The 22,879-nt window shown below is 39.9% G+C and overlaps 3 protein-coding genes across 4 annotated transcripts in view; 2 read left to right on the top strand and 1 right to left on the bottom strand.

Annotated features, from left to right (window-relative positions):
• Positions 1-4,094: 4,094 nt before the first annotated feature.
• On the top strand, positions 4,095-6,464 carry mnx1 (motor neuron and pancreas homeobox 1; the record flags this gene model as incomplete). The annotated part of the gene is made up of 3 exons (XM_083995472.1): positions 4,095-4,596; positions 5,371-5,531; positions 6,177-6,464. The coding sequence occupies 3 exons, from the start codon at positions 4,095-4,097 to the stop codon at positions 6,462-6,464; spliced, it is 951 nt and encodes a 316-aa protein (XP_083851598.1).
• A 2,456-nt stretch (positions 6,465-8,920) lies between these two features.
• On the bottom strand, positions 8,921-16,285 carry nom1 (nucleolar protein with MIF4G domain 1). The gene is made up of 11 exons (XM_083995406.1): positions 15,107-16,285; positions 14,900-15,012; positions 13,766-13,961; positions 12,825-13,148; positions 12,608-12,718; positions 12,150-12,320; positions 11,490-11,611; positions 11,201-11,333; positions 10,136-10,267; positions 9,920-10,029; positions 8,921-9,504 (listed from the first exon to the last, which is right to left on the bottom strand). Exons 1-11 carry the CDS (start codon positions 16,052-16,054, stop codon positions 9,327-9,329), a joined length of 2,538 nt encoding a protein of 845 aa, XP_083851532.1. The 5' UTR covers positions 16,055-16,285; the 3' UTR covers positions 8,921-9,326.
• A 93-nt stretch (positions 16,286-16,378) lies between these two features.
• Positions 16,379-22,879, top strand: part of lmbr1 (limb development membrane protein 1) — a 32,655-nt gene continuing 26,154 nt past the window's right edge. The window contains exons 1-4 of one of the 2 annotated variants that reach the window (XM_083995376.1): positions 16,379-16,603; positions 19,802-19,874; positions 20,863-20,902; positions 22,119-22,258. In XM_083995376.1, coding sequence (XP_083851502.1) covers positions 16,541-16,603; positions 19,802-19,874; positions 20,863-20,902; positions 22,119-22,258 — 316 coding nt within the window. In that variant the 5' untranslated portion in view covers positions 16,379-16,540. Of the gene's footprint in view, positions 16,604-19,801; positions 19,875-20,862; positions 20,903-22,118; positions 22,259-22,879 lie in introns of those variants that run through there. The other variant, XM_083995377.1, reaches the window with a different exon arrangement.

The raw sequence follows: 22,879 nt of genomic DNA, 5'->3' as shown, positions 1-22,879 counted from the left end.
GGAATAGGGCACACCAGTGCAAACAGGAAGATTAGACTATATCTACACATCTTTCAAGCTATATTATATTAATCAAATTAGTAAAATATATTAATTTTGGAATTGGTCAAATGATATAGCCTAACAGATATTTCTTTTAATGAAACTGAGTCTGCTAAACTGAATTGCCCCTTGGGGATAAATAAAGTTGTCTGAACTGAACTGAACTGAACTGAACTGTTAAAACATACTTGATAAATACATGAAACATTTAAAAGGGTTAGCCTTTTCTTTCAGTGGCCAACATCAAACATTGTGTTTACAGTGCCCTCTTATAATATTATGATGCTATTGCGTGATGGCCAATTATTTTATTATTTATTTTCATTGATACCTACACCCATATGCATCTTTTTCTGATAAACAATGTATTTTAGTTTCAACAAATCATCTTTATCAGTTTTGATACACACACAAGCAATTAGGTCTATGTAGAATAATATTTAATCTGACTACATGGCTCTACAAGAAAGCATAATAACGTGTCAAATACAAAGCTGCTGCTATGAAACAATGCATCTCTGACAGAGTGAGCAAGAAATGACTGATATCAGCTTCACACTCCATCTCCCCACCTCTCAGTCTAACACAGCATCATAAGTGAGAGTTTGCTTGTTGTAATGAGCAGAGAGCAAAACAAAACCTCCAAAAGTCTGATCACTTGTCAAGACTGCACACAAGCTTTGTAGTCATTTTTTAAATTTATGAATTGGCCTATAAATATGAGTGTTACTGACTTTTTCCACTTTGGAACCGCAGCTTCTGGAGAATCAGTTTAGTGCCAGCTCTGTGGCATTTACAGGGACTTAAAGAATGGGATTTTTGCTCCTGTTAAAATGTGAATATAATAGAAACTGAACATGGGGCTTCTACAGTTTGTGAGTAAACATAATAGGGCAAAGATAAATCTGGAACCTTGTTTATCCTATTTTATCATACATTTGTTTGCTTTCCTGTAGGCCTATTGCTAATAGCCTATTATTACTATTCCCTCAAACTGATATTATAATATTACACTTTCTTATTTATATTTTGTGTCTGTGTAAACGTATATTACAACAGGCATATTCTTCTTCTAATTATTATTATTAGGATATAGCCTATATATTTTTACATTTGGTCAACAAGCTGATGAGTTACTCCACCGGGCTTCTGATTGGCTGAACGGATAAAGCCTCTAAAAGCATGAGCAGGACGCTCAGGCAAATGGTTTCATCAATAAGACCTGATCGGGCCTATATATAATCCTGTGTGGGCTCATTGAAGGGGACGCAGGTAGACTCTCCGTTCAAAGTGTATTGATAACACGTCTGAGACAAATTATCAAATGTTATTGAATTTCATACAGTTTGAGATCTCAGCTTCTATAATTGTCTCAGTGGTATTGACATTGATATCAATTATTATGACAGAAAACAGGCATTCTGGGTGGAAATCGGATCAGAAAAAAAATGATTATGAGCCTTAACTGTTTTTAAAAGCAGAAGCGAGCGTCGCCTGTTCGTTGGGTTGAAGAAGGAGACAGTGCAGGTCCCTTTAAATCGCCTTTTCATGATGAACACATTTACCGAACGTAATTAATATATAAACTATCCCGATTTGTCACTTTGATTTGTATTTTAGTTAATTGTGAAAGTAATTACGGAGCAAATTAACAGCTTTCAGGAAAGACCAAGGTTTTAGGGTCCGGTTCCATCTTGGGCGCCTTATTAATTTTCTCTTCCCTAGATGTGATGAAAAGGAGCGATAAATCTGGGTGATCGGTGAGGGCCAATACTAAATGGCTCCATATTTCACCGCTGCTTTAATAGAAATATTCATGCGGGCCCCCTTAATGAAATTAAACCCGAGGTGCATGGGACAAGCACCAGCTCGGGCGCGTGGCGATCAGAAGCCCGGCTGCTTTAATAATAATAATAAAAATAATAACACTCACGATATATGCCTCATGAAAGGCATTTAAATAGTACGAAAAATACAAAATAAGACTTCCGCTTTGATTGCTCTCCTTAATTTCCACAGATAAGGACGTTCATTCATCCATTCACATTAGGATATGATAATAATTTTTAAAATAGCTGCCACACTCCTTTTCATACTCTCATTTGTGTCTAAAGTGTTTTTTTTTGTCCATAGCCTACAATTGAGAGCAAAGGTTAAAGAAATAATCATATGCTGCATTTGTGTTGAAAGGACAAAAGGACAGGAGATCCCATCATACATCATTGTATTTCCTACCCCCAAAATAAGTTTGTATCTGTCTGAAGCACATTAAGTGAATTGACTCCCTCTGTCTCCCCCTTCTTTCTTTCTCTTTCTATTTTTTTTTCTTCCATACAGGCCCATATCTCCCCCCTAAACATCAATCTCCCCGTTATCATTCTGTAATTGGTCATGATCATCAAGGTTCACAATTAAATGGCGATCCTTTACTTGAAAACTACCCGGTGACTTGTTGATTTCCCCCGAGCAAATAAACGTCCCAGGAGCGCGGTTGGCTGATGAATTGACAAAAACTAATCAGCTTTATTGGTAGACAGGTTAAGGGCAACGGGGTGTCAATAATTCTCATTTTGACCTCCTCTTCCATTAACTTTAAGTGGCTTATTAGACCGAAGTCACCAGGAGCCACGGGCCTATTACATCTCTCTCCTCATCACACTTCTAGGGTTTCAATTACATTTTCTTTTTTATACATTTGCTGCTCGTTACTCTGATTGTGTCCAAATTTGACTTCTTTTGACGGTAAAAGACCCGTTGTGATTTTGTATTATTATTTTCATTTATCTAATATGAAAAAAAATCAACAAAATTCTCACTGGAGCAAAAATCTTCAGGCTTTCTGGAGGATAAAAATCTCTTAAATTGACAAAAAATCCATAGAAGAAAAAGTCTGAAAACAAAAGCAGGTTTGCTGATAACATCGTGTTGGAGGCAGCGAGGGTGTCACCTCATTCATTTGCTTCTATACAGCTCCATTATAACATGTCAGCTGTGCGCGCGTGTCACCAGAAGGAAGGCTTTTACTGAAATTTCCCTGTTGGCCTCTCAGGGTGCCTCGCTCCAGATGATCATTTTAGCCCACGGTGTCTTTCTGTTTTTTTTTCTCTTTCTTTTTTTTTTTTAACAGCTCATATATTTTTGTTCAATATGCCATTTAAATTCAACAAGTGAAGATAAGGTGTAACCTTATTCCCACCACCTTGCCACTGAAAATTTAGTTTATGCACGTGAAACTAAAATCTACCTCACATCCATCGTGTTTTTATATGAATATTATATGTATGTGAATGTCTTTTAGTTTTTAAAGTTTGAGAAAATGTAGCTAAACCCACCTCCTATCCTCAGATGAACCATGAAGCACACAGAAACAAGACAGCTCAAAGCTGTGACAGCAAGAAAAATAATAATCTGGAGTAAATAATTATTGAATTTTCATTTAGAAAACGTCAGATTAAAGATAAATAGATAGATCTACCATGACATCATTATATATCATGAATTATGTTGGATGTTTGTGTTCATAAAATGCTAGACTGAGGAGAAGAAGGTGTTATGTGTATGCTATAAGGCGGTCTCCAGCAATGTACGGCACTTACTCATATAAAAAAGAATGATCCATCCTTTATAATTGGCTACTTTTGAAACTTTTACTTGTCAATGAACTGCATATTTTTGTAAACAGCAAAATATAACACCCAGTCTATAGCTGATTAAAAAAAATCTGACTTTTGTTTTATAACGTTTGCGTCATTTTCCTATAATAGTAATATTTTATGAAAGCAATAAGGCAACCAACACGATGCTTTACGGTGATTAGAGCAGAGAGGCGTTGTTGGGTCTGATACAAAGCTTGGGACAGCCCCCTGCCAGACCGCTGCACCAATCGCCTCCATCTGACAGGGATTAAGTGTGACACGGAGCTCCTCTCTCACACTCCGGACCACATCATAACTTTTGAGAGGTGGGAAAACGGCGCTGACTTCTCCTCCGTTTAAGCAGCAGAAGCAGCAGCAGCAGCAGCACAGGCGACAGGGACTTGCACCGGGGACCCGATGGAGAAGTCCAAAAACTTTCGCATTGACGCGCTTTTAGCAGTCGATACACCCAAGGTGCAGACATCCCCGCTCGCGCTTGTGACTTCTCTGTCCTCATCCTCCTCCTCCACCTCCATCCCGTCGTCTGGGAGCGTGGCAGCCCTGGAGTTGACCACCAGCGCCGAGTCTTTACGCGCAGAGACGCCGTCCCCGCCGAGGATTTCCACCTGCGGTTTGATTCCTAAACCGGGTTTCCTCAACAGTCCGCACAGCATGGTGGGATTACATCCGCAGAGCACCGCAGGGATCCCCGCACAGGCTCTCTACGGCCATCCCATGTACACCTACTCCGCTGCTGCCCTCGCAGGCCAACACCCTGCCCTGTCCTACTCCTATCCACACGGCTCCCATCATCACCACACTGACCCCATCAAACTGACAGCCAGCACCTTCCAGCTGGACCACTGGCTGCGGGTCTCAACAGCCGGGATGATGCTGCCCAAAATGTCTGACTTCAATTGTGAGTAGCTATTTCCTTATATAGCCTGACATGTTCTGTCCTTGTTTACTTTAATACAACTAAATGTCTATATACCAATCGATCGTTATTTGTAGATCGAGGATGATCTTAAATATTTTCTTTAAGCAAAACGTCTACTTTATGTGTTGGGATTTTGCTGTTAAACAAAAACAAGAAATAGCCCTGGAAATAACTGAGGCCCAAATGATGCTGTGAAAACGCAGCTGCACGCGAATAGAGACTGACGTGGTATTGTTTTTATTCTCTTTAAAATAAAGCCAGTTTCGGAGATTTAGAATTAAGATACTCTCAGATATTGAGGTGGATGGAAAAGGCTGTGGCAGAGGGATGTTTTTTCTGAGAGGAACTAAAATTGACAGATAATGGACAGTGGGAAAGTAGCAGAGGAGTGTGAAACCCACAGTCGACATGCTGTTTGCTCACCAGATACTGCCTTTTTGTTTCTGCTCGTTTTAACAGATTTGTTCAAAATGGAGTGGCAAATAGCTTCTCTATGGACATATTCATATGTGGACGACCTTGTTGCTTAAACAGGGAGCTCAGAGATGTGTAAAGTTAGATTTTATAGCGCCAGAGAGATGGTATTTGTGTTCTGTGTTTGAAGATTGCCTCAGTTTCTCCTGCAACAGTAACGTTTCTGAATATTATTATTTTAATTAAAAATCCGTCATAAACTGTCTGCTGGCTGCGGATACTGGTTGTCTGCAGATGCAGTGAAAAGTGCATGAAATTGATGTTGTTTTCATCCTGCAGCTCAGGCGCAGTCCAACTTGCTTGGCAAGTGCAGAAGACCCAGAACTGCATTCACAAGTCAGCAGCTGCTGGAGCTGGAGCATCAGTTCAAACTGAATAAGTATCTGTCACGACCGAAGCGCTTTGAAGTGGCCACGTCCCTCATGCTGACAGAAACACAGGTAAATGACATCGACACGCGCTAACTGATTTACTCATGTAATCATATTTTATTATTTGGCTTTTTTTCCCTCTCCTTTTTTTTTTTTTTTTTTTTTAACTTTAGTTGTTATATGAAAATTGTTATTTAAAAAGTATATATATAATAAGTCAGAAATGACTGTGAAATCCATCTTCTCATGACGTGTTTGAATTTTCCCACCACATAAGACGTTTCTAAATTGCAATGGAAAATGGCTGATGTTATTCCATTCATCATGTCATGTTTTTAATTAATTAAAGGGATTTTTAAAAGCTCAGTACTAGAATATTTTATACATGTTTCAGTGTATAATTATAACAGCCTAGACTTCCATGCCAGGTGACCGGTGACCTTTACGCAATCTTTACGCACAGTTACGCACAGTTTTCCTTCTTTTTATGTTACCCTTTTTGTCATTTTGGGGGCAATTTATGTTTATTTCTAAAAGGTGAGAGGTAATGGAGACAGAGGTTGTGCAGTATAATTGCTCCACCTGAGAAAAACCGAGGACGCTGTTGTCTCAGTAGCCACTTGGTCATATTGGGTTCTCTCTTTCTCTCTCTCCTCCCTGACGGCGCCTGTATGCGCAAATCAATTCAACTAAATGTTTATCTTATTCCTCCAGGTCAAAATCTGGTTTCAGAACAGGCGGATGAAGTGGAAGAGAAGTAAGAAGGCCAAAGAGCAGGCCGCCCAGGAGGCCGAGAAGCAAAAAGGCTCCAAGAACGGCCAGGAGAAATCTGACGGACTCGAACAGTCGGATTATCACAGCAAGACAGACTCAAAAAATGGCAGAATAAGAGACTTCAGGGACAGTGACGACGACGAAGGCGACAATTTCCTGTACAATTCGTCAGACTGCTCCTCAGACGACGAGAGGAATCACACCAGTGATATAAGCCCGCAGCCCTGAGGCGGAGGGAGATCTCCATTTATAATGACTGTGGGGGATTTTCGCAATAAAATGCCGTTGCATGTAATCCAACCTCTAATCACCTACATGGAATAAATGAGCATTTTTTTTGTTGTGAAAAGAAGAAAAAATTAGGTCAAGAATAAATGACCTTCATGTCATAGTCTACTAAACACCACACACACTCACACACACACCACTGTAGGAACACCCTTCAGCACCCGGCTATAGTGACACTGTGACATTGCATGGTTTATATGCAAAACGCTGTAAACTGGCTCAGGACTTCGCAAACCTCTCCCTGCAGTGATGGTTAGTTTTCCTCAGTAATTAGTCTCTCAATAATATCCTACAACAACACACAGTCAATAATCTGCTGTCATTTGTCCTTAATTTGTTCTTTGTGGTATTATTCTTCCGTGGTGTGCCATATCACGCTGAAAAAAAATGTATGTTTATTTTTCTATACTGTATTTATAGTAATGGTCATACCAGTGCATGCTAAATTATCGTTTAGCGTCTCTCTCGGTGCAAACAATGTGAAATAAAAATGTTTTTATATAAAAATCCACTGTGTATTTTTTTCTTTTTCTTGAAATCTAGTAGCCCACGTTGATTTACGACGCAGCCAGGCGCAGAGTTTGAGGCTGGCCGCGGACAGAGCCTTGTGTTTTTCTCCTTGCTCTGACAGGTGGGGTCATGGGAATTACTGTTAATAGCGCTGTCGGATCTGTGCAAACGTGCAGTGAGAGCAAACAGCAAGCAGGCAGGCAGACGGAGGAAACATTTCACACCACACAGGCAATGGGCTCGTATTAATAAACCTTTTAAACGGCGTGTTAAGCGACAGCTGCAGGCACCATTTTCAAGGCTGGAAACGTTTCAAACTAACTTAACTCCAAATATACTGAATTATTATTTTACATTTATTTATTAATGTTACTTTAGCAAATGAGGAACTAAGCCATCTCTGTCAAAACATCAGCATAGACTGCTTAATTTTATTTTGAAGGGTATTTGAATGACCTTTATTGGGGGGACCGCTGAAATTGAACACAAGATGTCAGACCCTGTATGTGTGATTATAACTAATAAAGAGCCAATAAATGAAATTCATTATTATAAAAAAAATATATATAAGACATCTCTAAACTACAATCATGATTTTGGGCTTGGCTCAGAGTAGACTTCCTAAAATGGAAACCAAACATGGCATCAGCATGACTTGGCTAATACACAAAAGGGCACCTTATCAGCTGCTATATTGATATCCAATATGATTTTGTTTCCAGCCTCGTCTTTTATTTTTACAATCTTGTGTCCACCAATGTGACTGAGCTACTGGGACAATTTAATATCTCACCTGTACCTGTGCTTACACTATGCATCGGTTATACTCTCCAGAAAACACAGTCCACAGAGCGGTCTCACTTGTTATCATTGTTCCTGCCGTCATCAGCGTTAAACTATAGCAGGGGTTGACTGATTATGGGCCATTTGTAACAGGATTACCGAGGGATCTGCTGGTTATCTTCAGCTGTTTGCTTTTGGCTTTAGCAGACGAAAATCAAAGTTCAGCCGAGGGTCAAGCCCAAACAGAGTGCAGCAGGTAAAGCTGGTGGCAACTCTGTGGCTCACGGCTGCAAGACAATGGCCAGTGTATGGGCTGCACAGTGAGCCTATTGATCCCACTATCTCCATTTTTTGACTGACTAATTCTCCCGGTGTTCTCCATTTCTCACTGAAAACCACTAACGCATGTGTGTCGTTGTGTTGATGGAGGGGTGTGCTCTTTGTCATCAAAACACTGAATCATACCTGTAATTTAAACACCCCTCCCTTGAATTTGAACTTATTGTGCAGTTTGTGTATGCATGGAGGCCATTTCCTCTGGTTGACCTTGGTGGCCCATTCCTGACCTCAGCTTTAGATTGATACAGTCCTCACCATTGGAGCTAATTAATAGGAGCAAGTATCAAATGTAACAGAATGACTCTGCTATGCTAACCATGCAGGGAGATACTGCTGTCAGCGTGCAAACAGAAAAGGCTACACTCTCGGCCCCGGGTCATTTCATCGGGGCGTGTAAACACTGAATGAACGACACCACCTATTCTCAGTGCTGTTGTCCGTGTCACACTCACAGCAGCAAAAGGGGAAATATCAACACAATTGATAAGAGAAGATGCAAATATTCACTAATCAGTCGCGTTTAAGGGTAAAAAAAGATTGTATTATAATGTGCTGTATTTTGTCTGAGAGTGTAAATAGACTCAGCAAAGCCCAGAAGAATGAATCCAGGTGTGTGAACCTTGTGAGATTAACGCTTGCTGTACACTGCCTCCACCAGGGCAGTCTCAGAAATAAATCATTAAAGCATGAAAGAAGAAGAAATGAGGAAATGAAGAAGATAAGAAGATCTTTCTCTCTACAACTACGTCAAAGCTTTCGGCAAAACGTCTGCAATTTATTGAGACTTTTATGAGCAATGTTTATGTCCAGTGCCGGCATGTAAAACAAAGCTGCTTTATTACTTTTGTGATATTCCATCCCTGTTTCCTTAACAATTACGGACAATATAAAATATCCAATGCATTGCTATCAAATTATCATTAAGGATAACACATATCTCAAGTAATTTAAAGCGCAATATTAAATCGGTTTGAAAGCTTCTTAATTACCGTCTATATAAAAAAAACACAGAAAAAATTATGTACAAAATATTCATTTAATATCAAAATCCTATTTTTTTCTTCTTTAAAGTAAACTGAAGCTTTCTGTTCTTTGTATTACGAGGTATTTCACTCCAACTTGCCTTCCTCTGTTGCACATTTCTGTTTGAAAGCACGTCTGTTGTGTGTTTTACAGTTTGAGCTTGGCCTCTTTGGCCTCCATGGCTCTGGTGGCGACCTGGGCTCGCTCCGACAGCATCGCTGCTTGCTCAGCTGGTCCCTGTGACTGGGCATTCTTCAGCAGAAAGTGGCTGATGAAAAGCTTCAAGCCCTCCCGCAGCATTCCTAGTTTGGGAATTCCTGAAATCCTGGCAGATGGGGAAAACAATGAGGGACATTGATTTTCAGACGAAGGTCCAAGAGGTAAGGAGAAGAGGTTTTACAAGATGTGGGCTAGTAGAGGTTAACACAGCTCAAATAGACTGTGTAGGTGGCTATTTCCATCTCCATCATATTCACTGAATATATCAACTACTAGATGGACTGCCATGAAATTTAAAATGAATGTTCATAGTCCCCAGATGATGAATGCTAATGTTTTGGTCATCCTCATACTCGTTCTGGTGCCACTTTGAGGTTCACATTTGTGTGTCTTTGTTTGTCTCCATTCACTCTATATAGAGCCACACAGTGCTGAATACACTCTCAGTTCTGTTTCTGTTTAGTTAGCGTGTTTACATCTCTAAACCTCTAAGATCTAAGTAAATTCACAATCAAACTTACCTTCCAAATATATCCGCTAGGTCCTCTGTGTCAGTTTCTTTTAATAGTTTAGTCAACACCTGACGCAGGAAGCGCACTGTGGGCTTATCCAGTTCCCCAAACTCTATTACCTGCACAGAAAAAAAAAAAAAGGTGAATGATTTTATAAAATGAATGAATCTTTGATCAAATCCATGAATAGAAAACAGTTTAAGACTGAGGCTACATGTTTCTTACTTTAAGGATGGAGAGTGGCAGACACTTTCTCTGAAGGAAGCGGGCGACCAGGTGAACCAGGTTACTGAAGGTGCTGCTGGGAAGGTTGGACAGCTCCCTGAACTTGTCCCATAGGCTAAACTGGAAAGTCATCTAGGAAAACACAGGACATCAAATTGAAAGACTGAGCACGTTTTAAAAAGAAAACAGCAGTAGAAACTACAAACACCAGGAGCCTTCTCCTCTGCACAGGTAAATCCTCTCATCCTGATCCAGTTTACATGTGAAAAGCAAACATTCCCACCAGCCCCTTCTCCAAGCTCTTTGATGAGGACAATGGTCATCAGTTTCTGATATGGAGCCGTGGTCTACATGGCAGCGAGGTAGGAAGTGTGGTCTCGCCCCCATTGTTTGTAGTCACAGTTTGAGTCAAATAATACGAGAGAGAGGTGAGAGGTGTGAGAGACTCCCGCACTGCAGAGGTGAACTGCAGGCCACGGCAGGTCACACACAGTTTAAGAAACTGGGTGGTCACACACACACACACACAGATTCAATCTCGTTTTAGAGTGTGAGTCTTATCTACATCTACATGTACAACTTCTGTACACCTGCTCTGGGTCTACACGAAATTATGGATCATAAATTGTCATTTTAAAAGGAGCAGTCAACATTTATCTTTATATAACAAATGATAAAAAATACTGCACTTAAAATAATCTGGAGAACTAAAGAAAAAAGCACCTGGCCATTAACAATAATATCTTTCATTACAATTAGGCTATAATAATATTCCAACTATCTGATTTTTTACATAAACAAAGATATGTACAATTATATAAGTATATATTATTTTATTTTTACTGCTTTCGAGGTAACAACATATTGTGTTTATTTATGAAAATATTTATCTAGGGAAACTGTTCCCTGCAATAACCTGATTGTGTTTGTGGTGGTAGTTCATTAAGCTTTTGTTTAACTGAAGCGCACTTATTTAATAATGTAAAGAACAGGAGATTTACAGCATGTTGGGTTTATTCATGTGCCTGTATGTGAATTAAATGAGCGTATTTTAGTGTTTGATACCTGGAAGCGGCGGTCGTGGGAGCAGAATTTCTCTCCCAGGACGGCGTAGAAGGCATTAAAGCTTTTCTCCTGCAGACAGCAGTCCATCAGAACATGGACGATCTCTCTCTCCTGCTTATCCTTCAGTCCCATCCTTAACACACACAACACACACACAAAAAAAAGCTTTGAAACGCCAACCTTTTAAGATAGGTCACTTGGAAATGAGGTTGCTACAATCTAATTCTTTCTATTTTCGGTCAAAGAGCTTAACACAGAGACAAAGACTTGAACTGTAACTGTAACAAACCTCAGCAGTTTCTCAAACGCATCCAGGTAATCTTCACTGGTCATAACAACACAGAAGATGTTTGTTCTGACTTCGGTGTTCATCCGCTGTTTCCTGGCCAGCTCTAAGACTTTGGCACTGAACTGAGACAGAATAAAACAGTGACAACAGTTATGTTAGAAATGTTGCTATGGCAAAACACACAATTGCATAATGTTTGAATTGTTGTTAGTGATGCTGAAACAATACTTTTTTAGATACCTTATTTTGAAAAATATGAAAATAATTTTTTCTACATTGAATTTAAATTAAACCTGTCTACACAAGGAGAAGAATTCAATACAAGTATAAATAAAATACTATATTTTTGATGATTTGAAGGAAACTTTGTAAACAAGAACAACTAAAGAAGCCTAGGACAAAAAAAAACACTATACTGACCAGTTTAAAGCAGAGAGATACACTGTAGCCTACTGATTGTACTAACAATGACAATTGTCATTCATTTGTGGGTAAAAATGATTTTCTGAGTTAGCAAATATTTGATATTAAATAGTTTACATTTTTAAACCAATTTCTCATGTGGAAACGATTTTGTTTTGCTGATTGGAAATTAATAAACTCTGAAACTGAATCATTTAAATAAACACTGTGCAGTGCTGCAACCCTGGTATCTTCTACCTTTCCTTCAGCTGTGCCCTGCTTTGTGGTCGCGTTCCCTGCTTCGTTGATCATGGGCGCTCCGCTCCACGAGGAGCCGACGATCCACCAGCGGCCGACTTGATCTGCGGCCAGGAGGTTCTCCAGAGAGACCCTCAGCTTCATGTCGCTGCCCGCTGCACTGCGGTGGATCTGAGTCACACACATTCACCGGCAATTAGTCTCAAATGCACTTAGTAGATAAACACCAGTTTTTAAAAAATGTGACACCTGCAATCCTGAAGCATGGTGAGGCTGAAAGCATTAGCAACACTCTGGACTCTGAGTCCTCTCAATCTGTATAGTTGGTCCTATGGAGCCACCTGGTGGTACAGGTGGAAACTACGATGGAAATAGTACAGGCATGAAAAACATTTGAAATCTAAATCTATTTCCGCTATTACGTATCCAAATATGGGTATGTTGTGAAAATCACTCACCAGTGTCCTCTGCAACTTCCTCAGTTTCTCCACGGGCTCTGGATCATAGCCAGGGATCTTCCGCATATCATTGTTCTTCAAAGCCAGCATGGTCTCCAACATGAAACGCACCTGAGGACAAGTTCACACATGATTTAATGTGAGGTAGAACATCACTGCAAAACTGTAGTCTATAATAACTAAGTATTAAAATGTCTTGATGATATGACCTCCCTACCCTGGTTTGATCCTGAAACTTCGACCCCAAATCGCTGGCCTTGCGCTGGGCTTCAGAGATGAGCTCCTTCAGAGCCAGAGCGTCGTCCTTCCTCAGAGCGAAGCCCACATTTCTCAGCACAAACAGAACTAATTCAATGTCTTTTTCCGTGAACGCCCCCACTAAAAGCTTCAGGATGTCGAAGATGAGGACCGAGTGCACCACCTGGAAGTTGTAGAGGTGAGCAACCATGGCTACCAGGTTGTCGCACTCTTTGCTTTCACTTGGGTTCTTGTACAGCTCGTCAAACTTTCGCACGACCGTCTCGAGAAAATTGGCCCCCACCTGGAAAACGATGAAATGCACATACGTTACAGACGTGTGATTCATTGAACTGTTTGTTACCGGAAAGTAAATATCCGGATGATGACATGTAATGCATATGAGTGTAATAAAAACCCATAACGGTTGCAACTAATTACAAAAACACACTTCTGCCAATTGGATTGTAAATCAGTGTGCCGACAGAGTTAAGTCAAACCTAATGCATTTCAGTCTAGCAATGTTGCTGTAAAAGTATTGTCACTAAGCAACATATCATTGTGCTTTAGATTCCTCTAACTGGGTCTCACTTTGGAAAATGTCAGCCAACTCTTGACAGTGGCTGATTTCACTGATAGTCCAACTACACCACAAGCAACGGAACCAAGGTGTTAGATATCACTTTGCAATTCATTAAAAAGGGCATTAGGTTACAACTGAGATGTGCAAAAGCGGCTAATCCCTTTATAAAAAAGGGCTCCAATGAATAATCGAAAAGCTTATATATCAATTCCAAGGCAGTGGTTGCTGTTTATTTCCGCTGCGGTTAAACTGCTGTCACGTCTGCCAGCGGAGCAGACAGCGAAATCGAGGTCTTCTAAACAAACCTACACAAACGAAAAGTGCTGAAGTGTCTTTACCTCCAACCCGACGGTGTGATGGAGGACGCTGACCAGCAGGACGTGCTCCATCAGCAGCCTGTCAGGCATCAGGCTCGGGGTGACGCAGGCCGCCAGCAGCACCTCCGTCAGGGTGTCGTTCATGTCCTTCCTGCTGCAGCTCATGTACAGCTCCTCCAGCTGACCACTGATGGACGCCATGTTGGGCTCACTCAGCCTGAAGAGGATGGTGACTTATGTGAGAAATATCCCTTTAAAAGAACTTCACTGGTGATCCAAACAACACTTTTAGAGGTCTGATTAATTAAAATATCAGTAGATGACGATAATGTTTAGTTGGATCCTCACATCTCCTGAGATCCACTATTGGTACAAATAAATATACAGCTCTGGAAAAAATAAAGAGACCACTCCAAAATGTTCTTAATAAATCAGCTCCTCTACATGTATGGCAGCCACCGATTCCAATCTATTGAACTTCAACACAAGCACACCTCAATCTACTTAGCTGATCACCTGAACCAAATCATATTTAATGAGGAAGAAAGATTATAAATAAATTTAAAAAAAACACTGCTGCGATTAAAATTTGGGATTATTCCACCAATTCTGATTTCTAAACTCTTCCTAAGTTTAAAAAGTAGTGTTGTGTTGTTTTAAAATTAATATGAACTTGTTTTCTTTGCATTATACAAGGTCTGAAAACACCAGATTTTTTTTGTTATTTTGACCTGTTGCCATTTTCTGCAAATACATGCTTTAAATGACAATATTTTTATTTCCAATTTGGGAGAAATGTTGTCAGTAGGTTATAGAATGAAACAAAAGTGTTCATTTTACTCAAACACATACCTATGAATAGTAAAACCAGAGGAACTTATCATTTTGAAGTGGTCTCATAATTTTTTTCCACAGCTGTACATTTAGTATTTGTTCATGTTTCATAGTAGTTCTCCATTGCTTTCAGCTTTAACAAGAATATTTTGTATTGTATTAAGTGCCCTATCAACTCATTTGAAACCCTATTACTGAGATCAATGTTTTCAAATACGCTACTGTACTATAAAATCAGGTCACTGTGTTTAATCTCTAGTTCCTAAATATCTAATGTGTCCTGGAAATGTTTCCAATGTGGTGTTGTGATCAGACTTTTACCTGTTCAACAAGCCTTTCACATTCCTCTTCAGTTTTTGAAGCTCGGCTTTGCGTTTGTCATCTCCAACGTTGCGCAGGTGAGGCGGCACGTATTTCCCAGTTGCAGAAGAAACCTGGATAATGGAAGATTTAAACTAGGATTAGGTCAGTTACACAGATGCCTATGCTATGATAGGAATTACACATGTTTAAATATTGTAAACTCACAGTTTCTGACTTGGATTCTGGTGTCTTTGTATCTGGACTGTCGTTATCTTCTTCTTTTTGTTCTTCCTCCTCCTCCTCCTCCTCCTCCTCCTCCTCCTCCTCCTTCATTTCACCTTCATGTTCATCACTCTCATCCATCTCCTCTTGCTCATCCTCCTTTGTCTCCTCTTCATCAATCATTTCATCATCATCATCCTCATCGTCACATGAATCCATATCTTCATCACTTCCTTCACTTAATGATTTATCCCCAGTTTCTCCATCCTCCTCTGACTCACTGTCATCAAGCTTTTTAAACTTCTCTTTGGCCATGTCCATGTCATCGTCGTCATCATACAGACCTGCAGCTGACGACCCAGAGTCGAGCACGCCAAGGATGTAATCCAGTCCATCAGCCACAAAGGACTGTGGCAGAGTTTTTTTGTTTTTCCTTTTGTTTAATCCGAGGTTGCGCTCCAGCTTCTTTATTTCTCTGTCTTCTTGTTCATTCGCCTCCATTAGAGCCATTTTTCTTGATTCTTGTAGTTTGTTGACTTTCTTGGCAGATGATGCTTTTTTAGAATTACCTGGTTTTTCTGTGCTATCAGCAGCAGACTGGTCTGAATGAGTTTTTGACACCTCTCTCTTGGCTTTCTCAGTTTTCTGCTTCTTCTGTCCCTGTGGCTGTTTCTCAGCTTGTGTCGCCGAGTTGTCCCCCTCATCTGTGGGTAAACTCAGACCCTTGTTACCCTCATAGTAACTTTTCATTTTGGCTTTTTTCATCTTTCGCTTTTCTTTGCGTAGCTCTTTTCTACTTTTCCTTTTCACATATTTCAGCCCGTGGTCATGCTCTGCTTCGTCTGCGCCACTTTTGCTTTTAACGAACTCATCCACTGCCACCATGTATTTCTGTAACACCTCGTTTCCCTTCTTCTTTTTGCTGTCTTTCTGCTTCCATTTCCCCTTCATCTCTACAAATTCAGCTTGATATTTACCGGTAAGGTGAATAACGTAAACCTCAGCCTGCTAGCCCTCTGTCAAAACGCACGGCAGGTGAGTTTGGCTAACAGGCTAACGTAGTTTGTGGTTTGTAACAACCAAAAGAAGCAAATAATCAAAGATATCTGCTATTTTAGACAGATAAATACCTGCACATGTTTCTCCATGAGGACCATATTATTGACTTGACCCACAAACACGCGACCATTTACTTCCGGGGTACGGCAGAGCGCTGACGCTTGGTAATGACGTCATTTATTTTGGGGCGTTTTTTTTTTTTTTTTTAGCCGAGCGGGTTTCCTTCGATGTAAACTGTCTTTTAACCAGTCAGAGCAATATTTGCAGAACCGGGGGGGGATCACGGCATGAGTTGTTGCTGTTGTCGTTGATGCCAGTTGTACGAACTAGCATGTAGTGAGTCTGTAGTTTGTTTTTTTTGTATTTGCAATATGAAGAATGGAAGAAGACGATGTTTCCATCAGAGAGCAGAATTTCCACAGCCAAGTCCGAGAGTACATTGTAAGTAACGCACGGCTAACCGAGGCTAGCTGGCTAACAACGTCCTCTATTGCACAGCAACGTCAACGGCAGCTAGCGTTAGCATCAACTGTCACTTTGACTCGGCAGAATTTATTTATTAAAACCTACTTCATGTTTTACTACATTTATAATTGTGATATTAAATTTACGGCCAGGTTAGCAGCAGTACATCTTGTTTAAAAAAAAAAAAAGGCTAATCGCGCTAATTAAAGTTAGCTAACGTTAACGCTAGCTACCAGTAACTATCCGTGTACAGTAGTTTGACAAGATCCACGTATTGTTTAAAGATAGTTGTGCAGACTTTTAATAAATACAGCTGCGAGTTACAAGGACGACCTTAAACTGGGGCATGAACACACTGTCCCAGTTCTCCAAGTACTCAGTAACACAGTGCTCCTCAATTTAAAGGATGAGACCTTTGTTTTTGTGCATCATACCTTAAATTATTCTTGATTGATTTCAGTTGAAATTGTTTCAGATGTTTCAATTGATATTTTCCTCAAGTCTGATTTAAGATCATGTCGTAGGACCTTGTGTGAAGCACAATTTAAATTCCACATTGCACCTTGCTGCTTAGGTGAAATACCATTATTACCAGAAACAAGTAATTTGGCTGGATGGTTGTGTGATGGGAAGAGACATTTTTACAGATTTCATTCATCAGGCTTTGCAGTTTGCAGTGCAATAGTTTATGTGAGAAGTCAGAGACACCTTTTAACTGCAGCTTTACCTTTAGTGTTATATAAGTCCTTGTTGGTTGGTCACTTGTTAAAGCATGTTGCAGTTAACATAATTAAGCAACTGGTTATCTTTATTTGCCATGGACTTTTTGCCAAGGTGTCTTGATGTTTAGCCACGATGTGAGGAAAATGAAACAATTAAACATGGGAACCGCAAAGGGGTAGACTTCCTCTGGACGTGATCTTCTTGATTATCCCTGGCAGACAAATTTTAAAATATAGAAACCTATCAAATGTCTCCCTAGTAGGCAAGCTTAACATCTGTGGTTTATATTTCACATTTTATCCTAAGCATCTCTCTTCACCCAGCTCTCACTATCCCATATCAATATTCTTCACCTAAGATCACTTCGCATGATGTTCTTATGTCACTGTCATTTAACCTTAATGTCTACGATGAGTCAGCTCATAGATTGATTTATGCTTGCACCAGTGGATTGATTTTTATTATGTTTAAAGTTGACAAAAAGGACAGTGGCAAGATGGTTTGCTCTTGTTGCATTTTGGGAAACTCTGTCATGCACAAAAAATCCCCTAAATTATTAAAGAATACCGTGCCTATGTTAACACAGGTTACTGTGACTAATCAGGTTAAAGCTGAGAAGTATGTGGATTGGTTACATGTGGTCTGGTCTGTAATTACATTTTCTCCTGTCACCTCCAAACACACAGACTTCCTATCACTTCACTGCTCCTAGCCATTGCTTTTTTTGTGCACATGCAAAACCTTTGGTAAACTTTGCTGGTCATTTACACAATCTACCATTTAGGTTTCTTCAGCAGAAATCCAGCTCAAGCTGCAAATGGAAGCCACATTTCTTGTTTACACAGTTGAAATTACTGCTGAAATTGGCTAATGAGAGTAAAACAGTGCATGAAATGCACTGATCAATACATGCTTGCAAGAATATTCAAGTGGATCGACCCGAAGGTCTCCATGTAATTAGTGTCTTTCACCTCAAGCTTGAGTTCATGTGTCATGAAAGTGTGAAATTCTGTTCCTAAGTTGGCTGCGGGTGCTTTCAAATTGCTTACAAGTAGTCTGACCTGTTCATACCTGTGCTGTTTCTGTTTCTAAGGGGAAAACAGAGTAATATCTAGACCAGCGGCGGTGGCGTTGACCAGTGTGTTTGAAATGCACTGTTATCTTCCCCCTGACTGCTGTGTCTTTGTGTCTGTGCCACTTTATCAGCCCCGTGCACCTGATTATGTGTTGTTCTGGGTCTGCTCCTTTGTGGATAAAGTTTTTGCTCGAGCCAATGTCATCGCAGCTTGTAACTTTGAAATTTATATCTCTTTGTTTTTGAAGGTGACTGCAAGTGATAAGAAAAAAGAAATTGCAGTTTTTGCTGCAGCTGCACAATAATACCGCCAAGATTGACTGGGGAGCATTCGAGTTGTTTTTCAAAATGCTGGATTCTTCTGTCTGAAATGTGCACGGTGTCGGTGTTGCCCGGTGTCTGGCTGAGTCATCTCATAATCCCAGCTTGGCCATGATGAGTTGTGCAATGTTGACAGGGTGCAAAGTGCTGAAGAGGGAGCTTCTAACATTAGTTACGTCCCAGTCACTGTCACAGTAGAAGGGGAGAATGTGGAATGGGATCTTTCTGTAAGACCATCCTGCTAGTTTTGAGCCTGAGGTTACCTAATAAATTCCCTGCATTCGTTTATTATTATTTCTGGAACACTTTCCTTCTGGCGATGGCCTGATTAGTGCCGTCAGATGTTGGAAAATAGTGATTCTATATTTAATATGTTTTTATTTATAGCAACAAAAAAAGACATTGTTTAACTGTACTGCTTCTGACTATCTACTGTTTTATGCAATAATGAGAGAAACATTTCTGATTTTGCACATTTAAACAAATCTATACCTCTCCTAGTTATTTTATTTTATTTTAAAAATGCAAAGAGACAAAATATTCTTTTCCACCGCAGTTGGACATGGAGACATTTTTCAGGCTCAGGTTGGCAAATGTGTTCACAGTGCAAATCTGATCTGCTTTCCACAGTGGACACTATACATTGCTTGAAAAAACTTGTTATGCTGCTTATGGTGTGGAATATGCATTATAGATACTACTTTTACACTCAAATGTCATGTCTCCTGCTGCCATTCAGACTGTTGGTCATGGGAAAACACTGAGGTGTTGACCTGGATCCATGATTTTATATTAGTTCTACTGTCGTTAATCACATGAAACCATTTACATCACATCTATTCTGTTTGAAGTTGTTGCAATTTTTTTACCTGATTGTGGGCTGGGTTCAATTCTTGAGGACATATAATGTTTCTATATTTAGTGTAAAATATCTTTGCTGTAAAAAACAATTTCTAGGACTCAGGGAGCAGCCTGTGGTCTATTACACTGTCATAACTGCCTGCGCTGATTCATCCATAAATCCCGCACTAAGATTCTTATGTCGTCCTTTTCAGATTTGTTTCCTCCTGTTTGCCGTCCTCTACATCGTGTCCTACTGCATCATAACCAGATACAAGAAGAAAAGTGGTGAGTGTTCTCCTACAATATGACCTCCCACCCCACGGGAACAGGAACCTTCACGTGCCTCGGCGAGATGGTCGCACATCTGGAAGCATCACTAGTGTGTCCATGGCGGAACCGTTTGCACAGATAACGTCGTAGAAGTCGTCTCCGTTTATGCTTGGTTCACGCACAGAGCCTTTCATTGTGTTTAGAGTGAGGGGAAGGAAATCCATGCCAGAAAGGTGTCCAGCTCTTTGTGTTATGTGTGAGAGACAACACCCAGGCCTGTACAGTAATCTGCTGCTGAGCTCTGTATCAGTGTAAACTCTGACACCCTTGAATTCCTTTTCAAGGCTGTGGCAGCATGAATACAATCGCTGTATGATAACAACAACAACACCGCAGCTGATATTACCTGTCCTTCATGAATACAAGACAAGAGACCTGACATATATTTAGTTCTTCATGCAGCTTCTGAGCTTTTGAATCGAGTTGTGAAGGAGAAAACAGAGGGAAACAAGCAGGCCCGGGCAGGCACTATGAACTGTATCCCATTTTCCCAGGACAAATATAGTATGTCCAGGTCACCTGGGCTTCCCTCGTCTCATTTTGAAAGTAGACCACTTTGCACCACAAATTCCTTCTGGAGTTTTCTACAGTAGAAATCTAGGCTGCTGTTCTTCTGACACCTTGCTTTGCTGTAGTTCTCGGCTGTTTTTTTGTGTCATTTTTTTATGACAGATTCTTCAAGGAGTCAGTCACTTAATGTAAAATTAGCAATGACAGATATACATATGTATACAGGGACATCTCATATCTTGACCTGCTTAACCAGTAGTGGTTGGTATTGGTGTGGAAAAGCCGTAGCTCGTCCTCTACTGACACATCAGTATGTCCTCAATAACAAAATCAATGGTTGTGTTCTTCTGTATGATTAATGTATACAAATGTGAATCTTAAAATGCTTATTAACACACTGCTTGTGACTGACGTGGTTCGTTTTCCTTTACAGATGACCATGAGGATGAAGATGCTGTTGTCAACAGAATATCGTGAGTGAAACCAAATTCAGAACTTTATTTTTTTAAAGGACAAACACTGTACTTAATAGCTTACTAACTACGTACTTTACTCTTTGCAACAACTATGTTGTTTTTATTTAAGTGGATTTGTCAGCAAATAGAGGTAACGGAAGTTTACCAGCTGCTTGAAGAAAGAAAAAAAGATTGACTGCAAAAATGATTTAAATGACTGTTATTGATTTGAAACTCATTTGAGTTTATTTCGATCAGCAACATCAGAGAAAGAACGAAAAAAACAACACATATTGTGAAGGTGTCTGCTTTTCTGTGATTTTTATCATGTTGAAGTAGAAAACTTTGTTGTTGTTTGTTGGTTGTTAGAAAACCATGACAGACATTTATAACAGTTTCCTGATACTGTATCGACCAAACATTTAATTACTTTAATAAATGGTTGCAGCCCTGTTACTAAAAAATATTTACATAAATTGAAAAAGTCTGGCATTAACTCACTGACTACCATATCTCAATATGTAAAGTTAGGTCAGTGGTAGCAAATATCTCATGTATCTCAGTTTAGAGCCACTCATCCGATGTTTGTTGTAGCCACGTTGAATCCTTGAAGCCTTTCTGAGCCCAGCTGAGGACAATGGTCCTCAAGGCGAAGCCAAAACAATAGAAAGCATTTCAGATTAACGAGTTTCTTTAGTGATATGGTGAAGTGGTGACTTTGTGCTGCCTCACTGAGGACCGCTGAGCAGATGGCCACTCCCACGGGCCCAATCTGGAAGCCCACCGCCCCGCAAACTCAACCAAATTGCGTCCTGCTGCAGAAGCAGAAGCCAGCCGTCGTCTTTTGTTCCAGGGGTGGAAAAATGATTGAAAGAGCCGACTGACAATGAGCCCACTGGCAGTTAAATCCACTGCTCTTTAAGTGGTCACTAAATAAGTTAATTCCTCACTTGCTTTTGCTTATTAATTCCTGTCACACTGTAAACCCAGTGACTCCTTTTATAATGTGTAATCCAAAATTAATCCTCCAGTAACCAAGTAACCAAGCTTGTAACATATAATCGGATTTTAAAAACGAAAAATGGTGTTATTACCTTGTTGTGATTCTGCATGTGTTAGTTTTGATCTCGACTAGCCCTAACACTTGTGTGTATGTGTGTGTGTGTGTGTGTGTCTGCGTGTGCGTGTCTGGGCTTTTGTCTGCTTTTGTGCGTGTGTTTGATTCCATTTGCAGATTATACTTGTGCACCTTCACCCTGGCAGTGTCGGGTGGTGCCGTCTTCCTACTGCCTTTCTCAATCATTAGTAATGAGATCCTCCTCTCCTTCCCCAAAAACTATTACATTCAGTGGCTCAATGGCTCCCTCATTCACGGTCAGTAGATCACTCACTTCATGTGTCTTTTAGTTTAATGAACTCATTTTCTCTCCCGTCCCTGCTCCTCATATTATGGTTATTTTTGGCTTATGTGCATTAACATGTATGGAAATCATTGGAATCTGAATTTCAGACTGTCAGAATCAATAGATGTGCTCATTAACATGATGTGCAAATTGGGATGGACTAGTGTCCACATAAACATTGGTTTAAGAAATAGTTGAATTTTAGAGTTGAGCTAACACTAACCCATGTCAGATTGTTTTTCATCATGCATGTGAGCTCCTAATACAATATGATTCTTTTTTTTTGGGGGGGGGGGGGGTTAACAACTTATAAATATAGAACAAAGTATAAGTTCATTCAAAGAAGCATTCATGTTTTAGCTATAGGTTTCACTTACTAATGAAATTGGATTAAAAGAATACATTAATGAATATAAGTGTCTCTACTGTTCCTCATTATCAGGCTTTAAAAAGAGTTGTAACAAATTCAAGAATGGTATTGAAGCAATTTGTTTTTTTGTTTAGTTTTTTTTGTCAAAAAACTCCAAAACAAAACATCATAGGTAATATTGACATATGAAATGGGAAGAAAACACAAGTAGACCCTTTGAAT

Source organism: Trachurus trachurus (assembly GCF_905171665.1).
Source record: "Trachurus trachurus genome assembly, chromosome: 20".
NCBI lineage: Eukaryota > Metazoa > Chordata > Actinopteri > Carangiformes > Carangidae > Trachurus > Trachurus trachurus.
Note: the sequence above shows the minus strand (reverse complement) of the source record. Positions and strands in the feature narration are given on the sequence as shown.

What these genes read in the sequence shown, in the direction of transcription:
- nom1 (XM_083995406.1), bottom strand. Translation starts at nt 16,054, where the DNA reads ATGAAGGGGAAATGGAAGCAGAAAGACAGCAAAAAGAAGAAGGGAAAC. An exon ending in CAGAATCCAAGTCAGAAACT is followed by an intron (nt 15,013 to 15,106) that starts GTGAGTTTACAA and finishes TCCATTATCCAG; the next exon opens with GTTTCTTCTGCAACTGGGAA. An exon ending in CTAGCGGATATATTTGGAAG is followed by an intron (nt 9,505 to 9,919) that starts GTAAGTTTGATT and finishes CCCATCTGCCAG; the next exon opens with GATTTCAGGAATTCCCAAAC.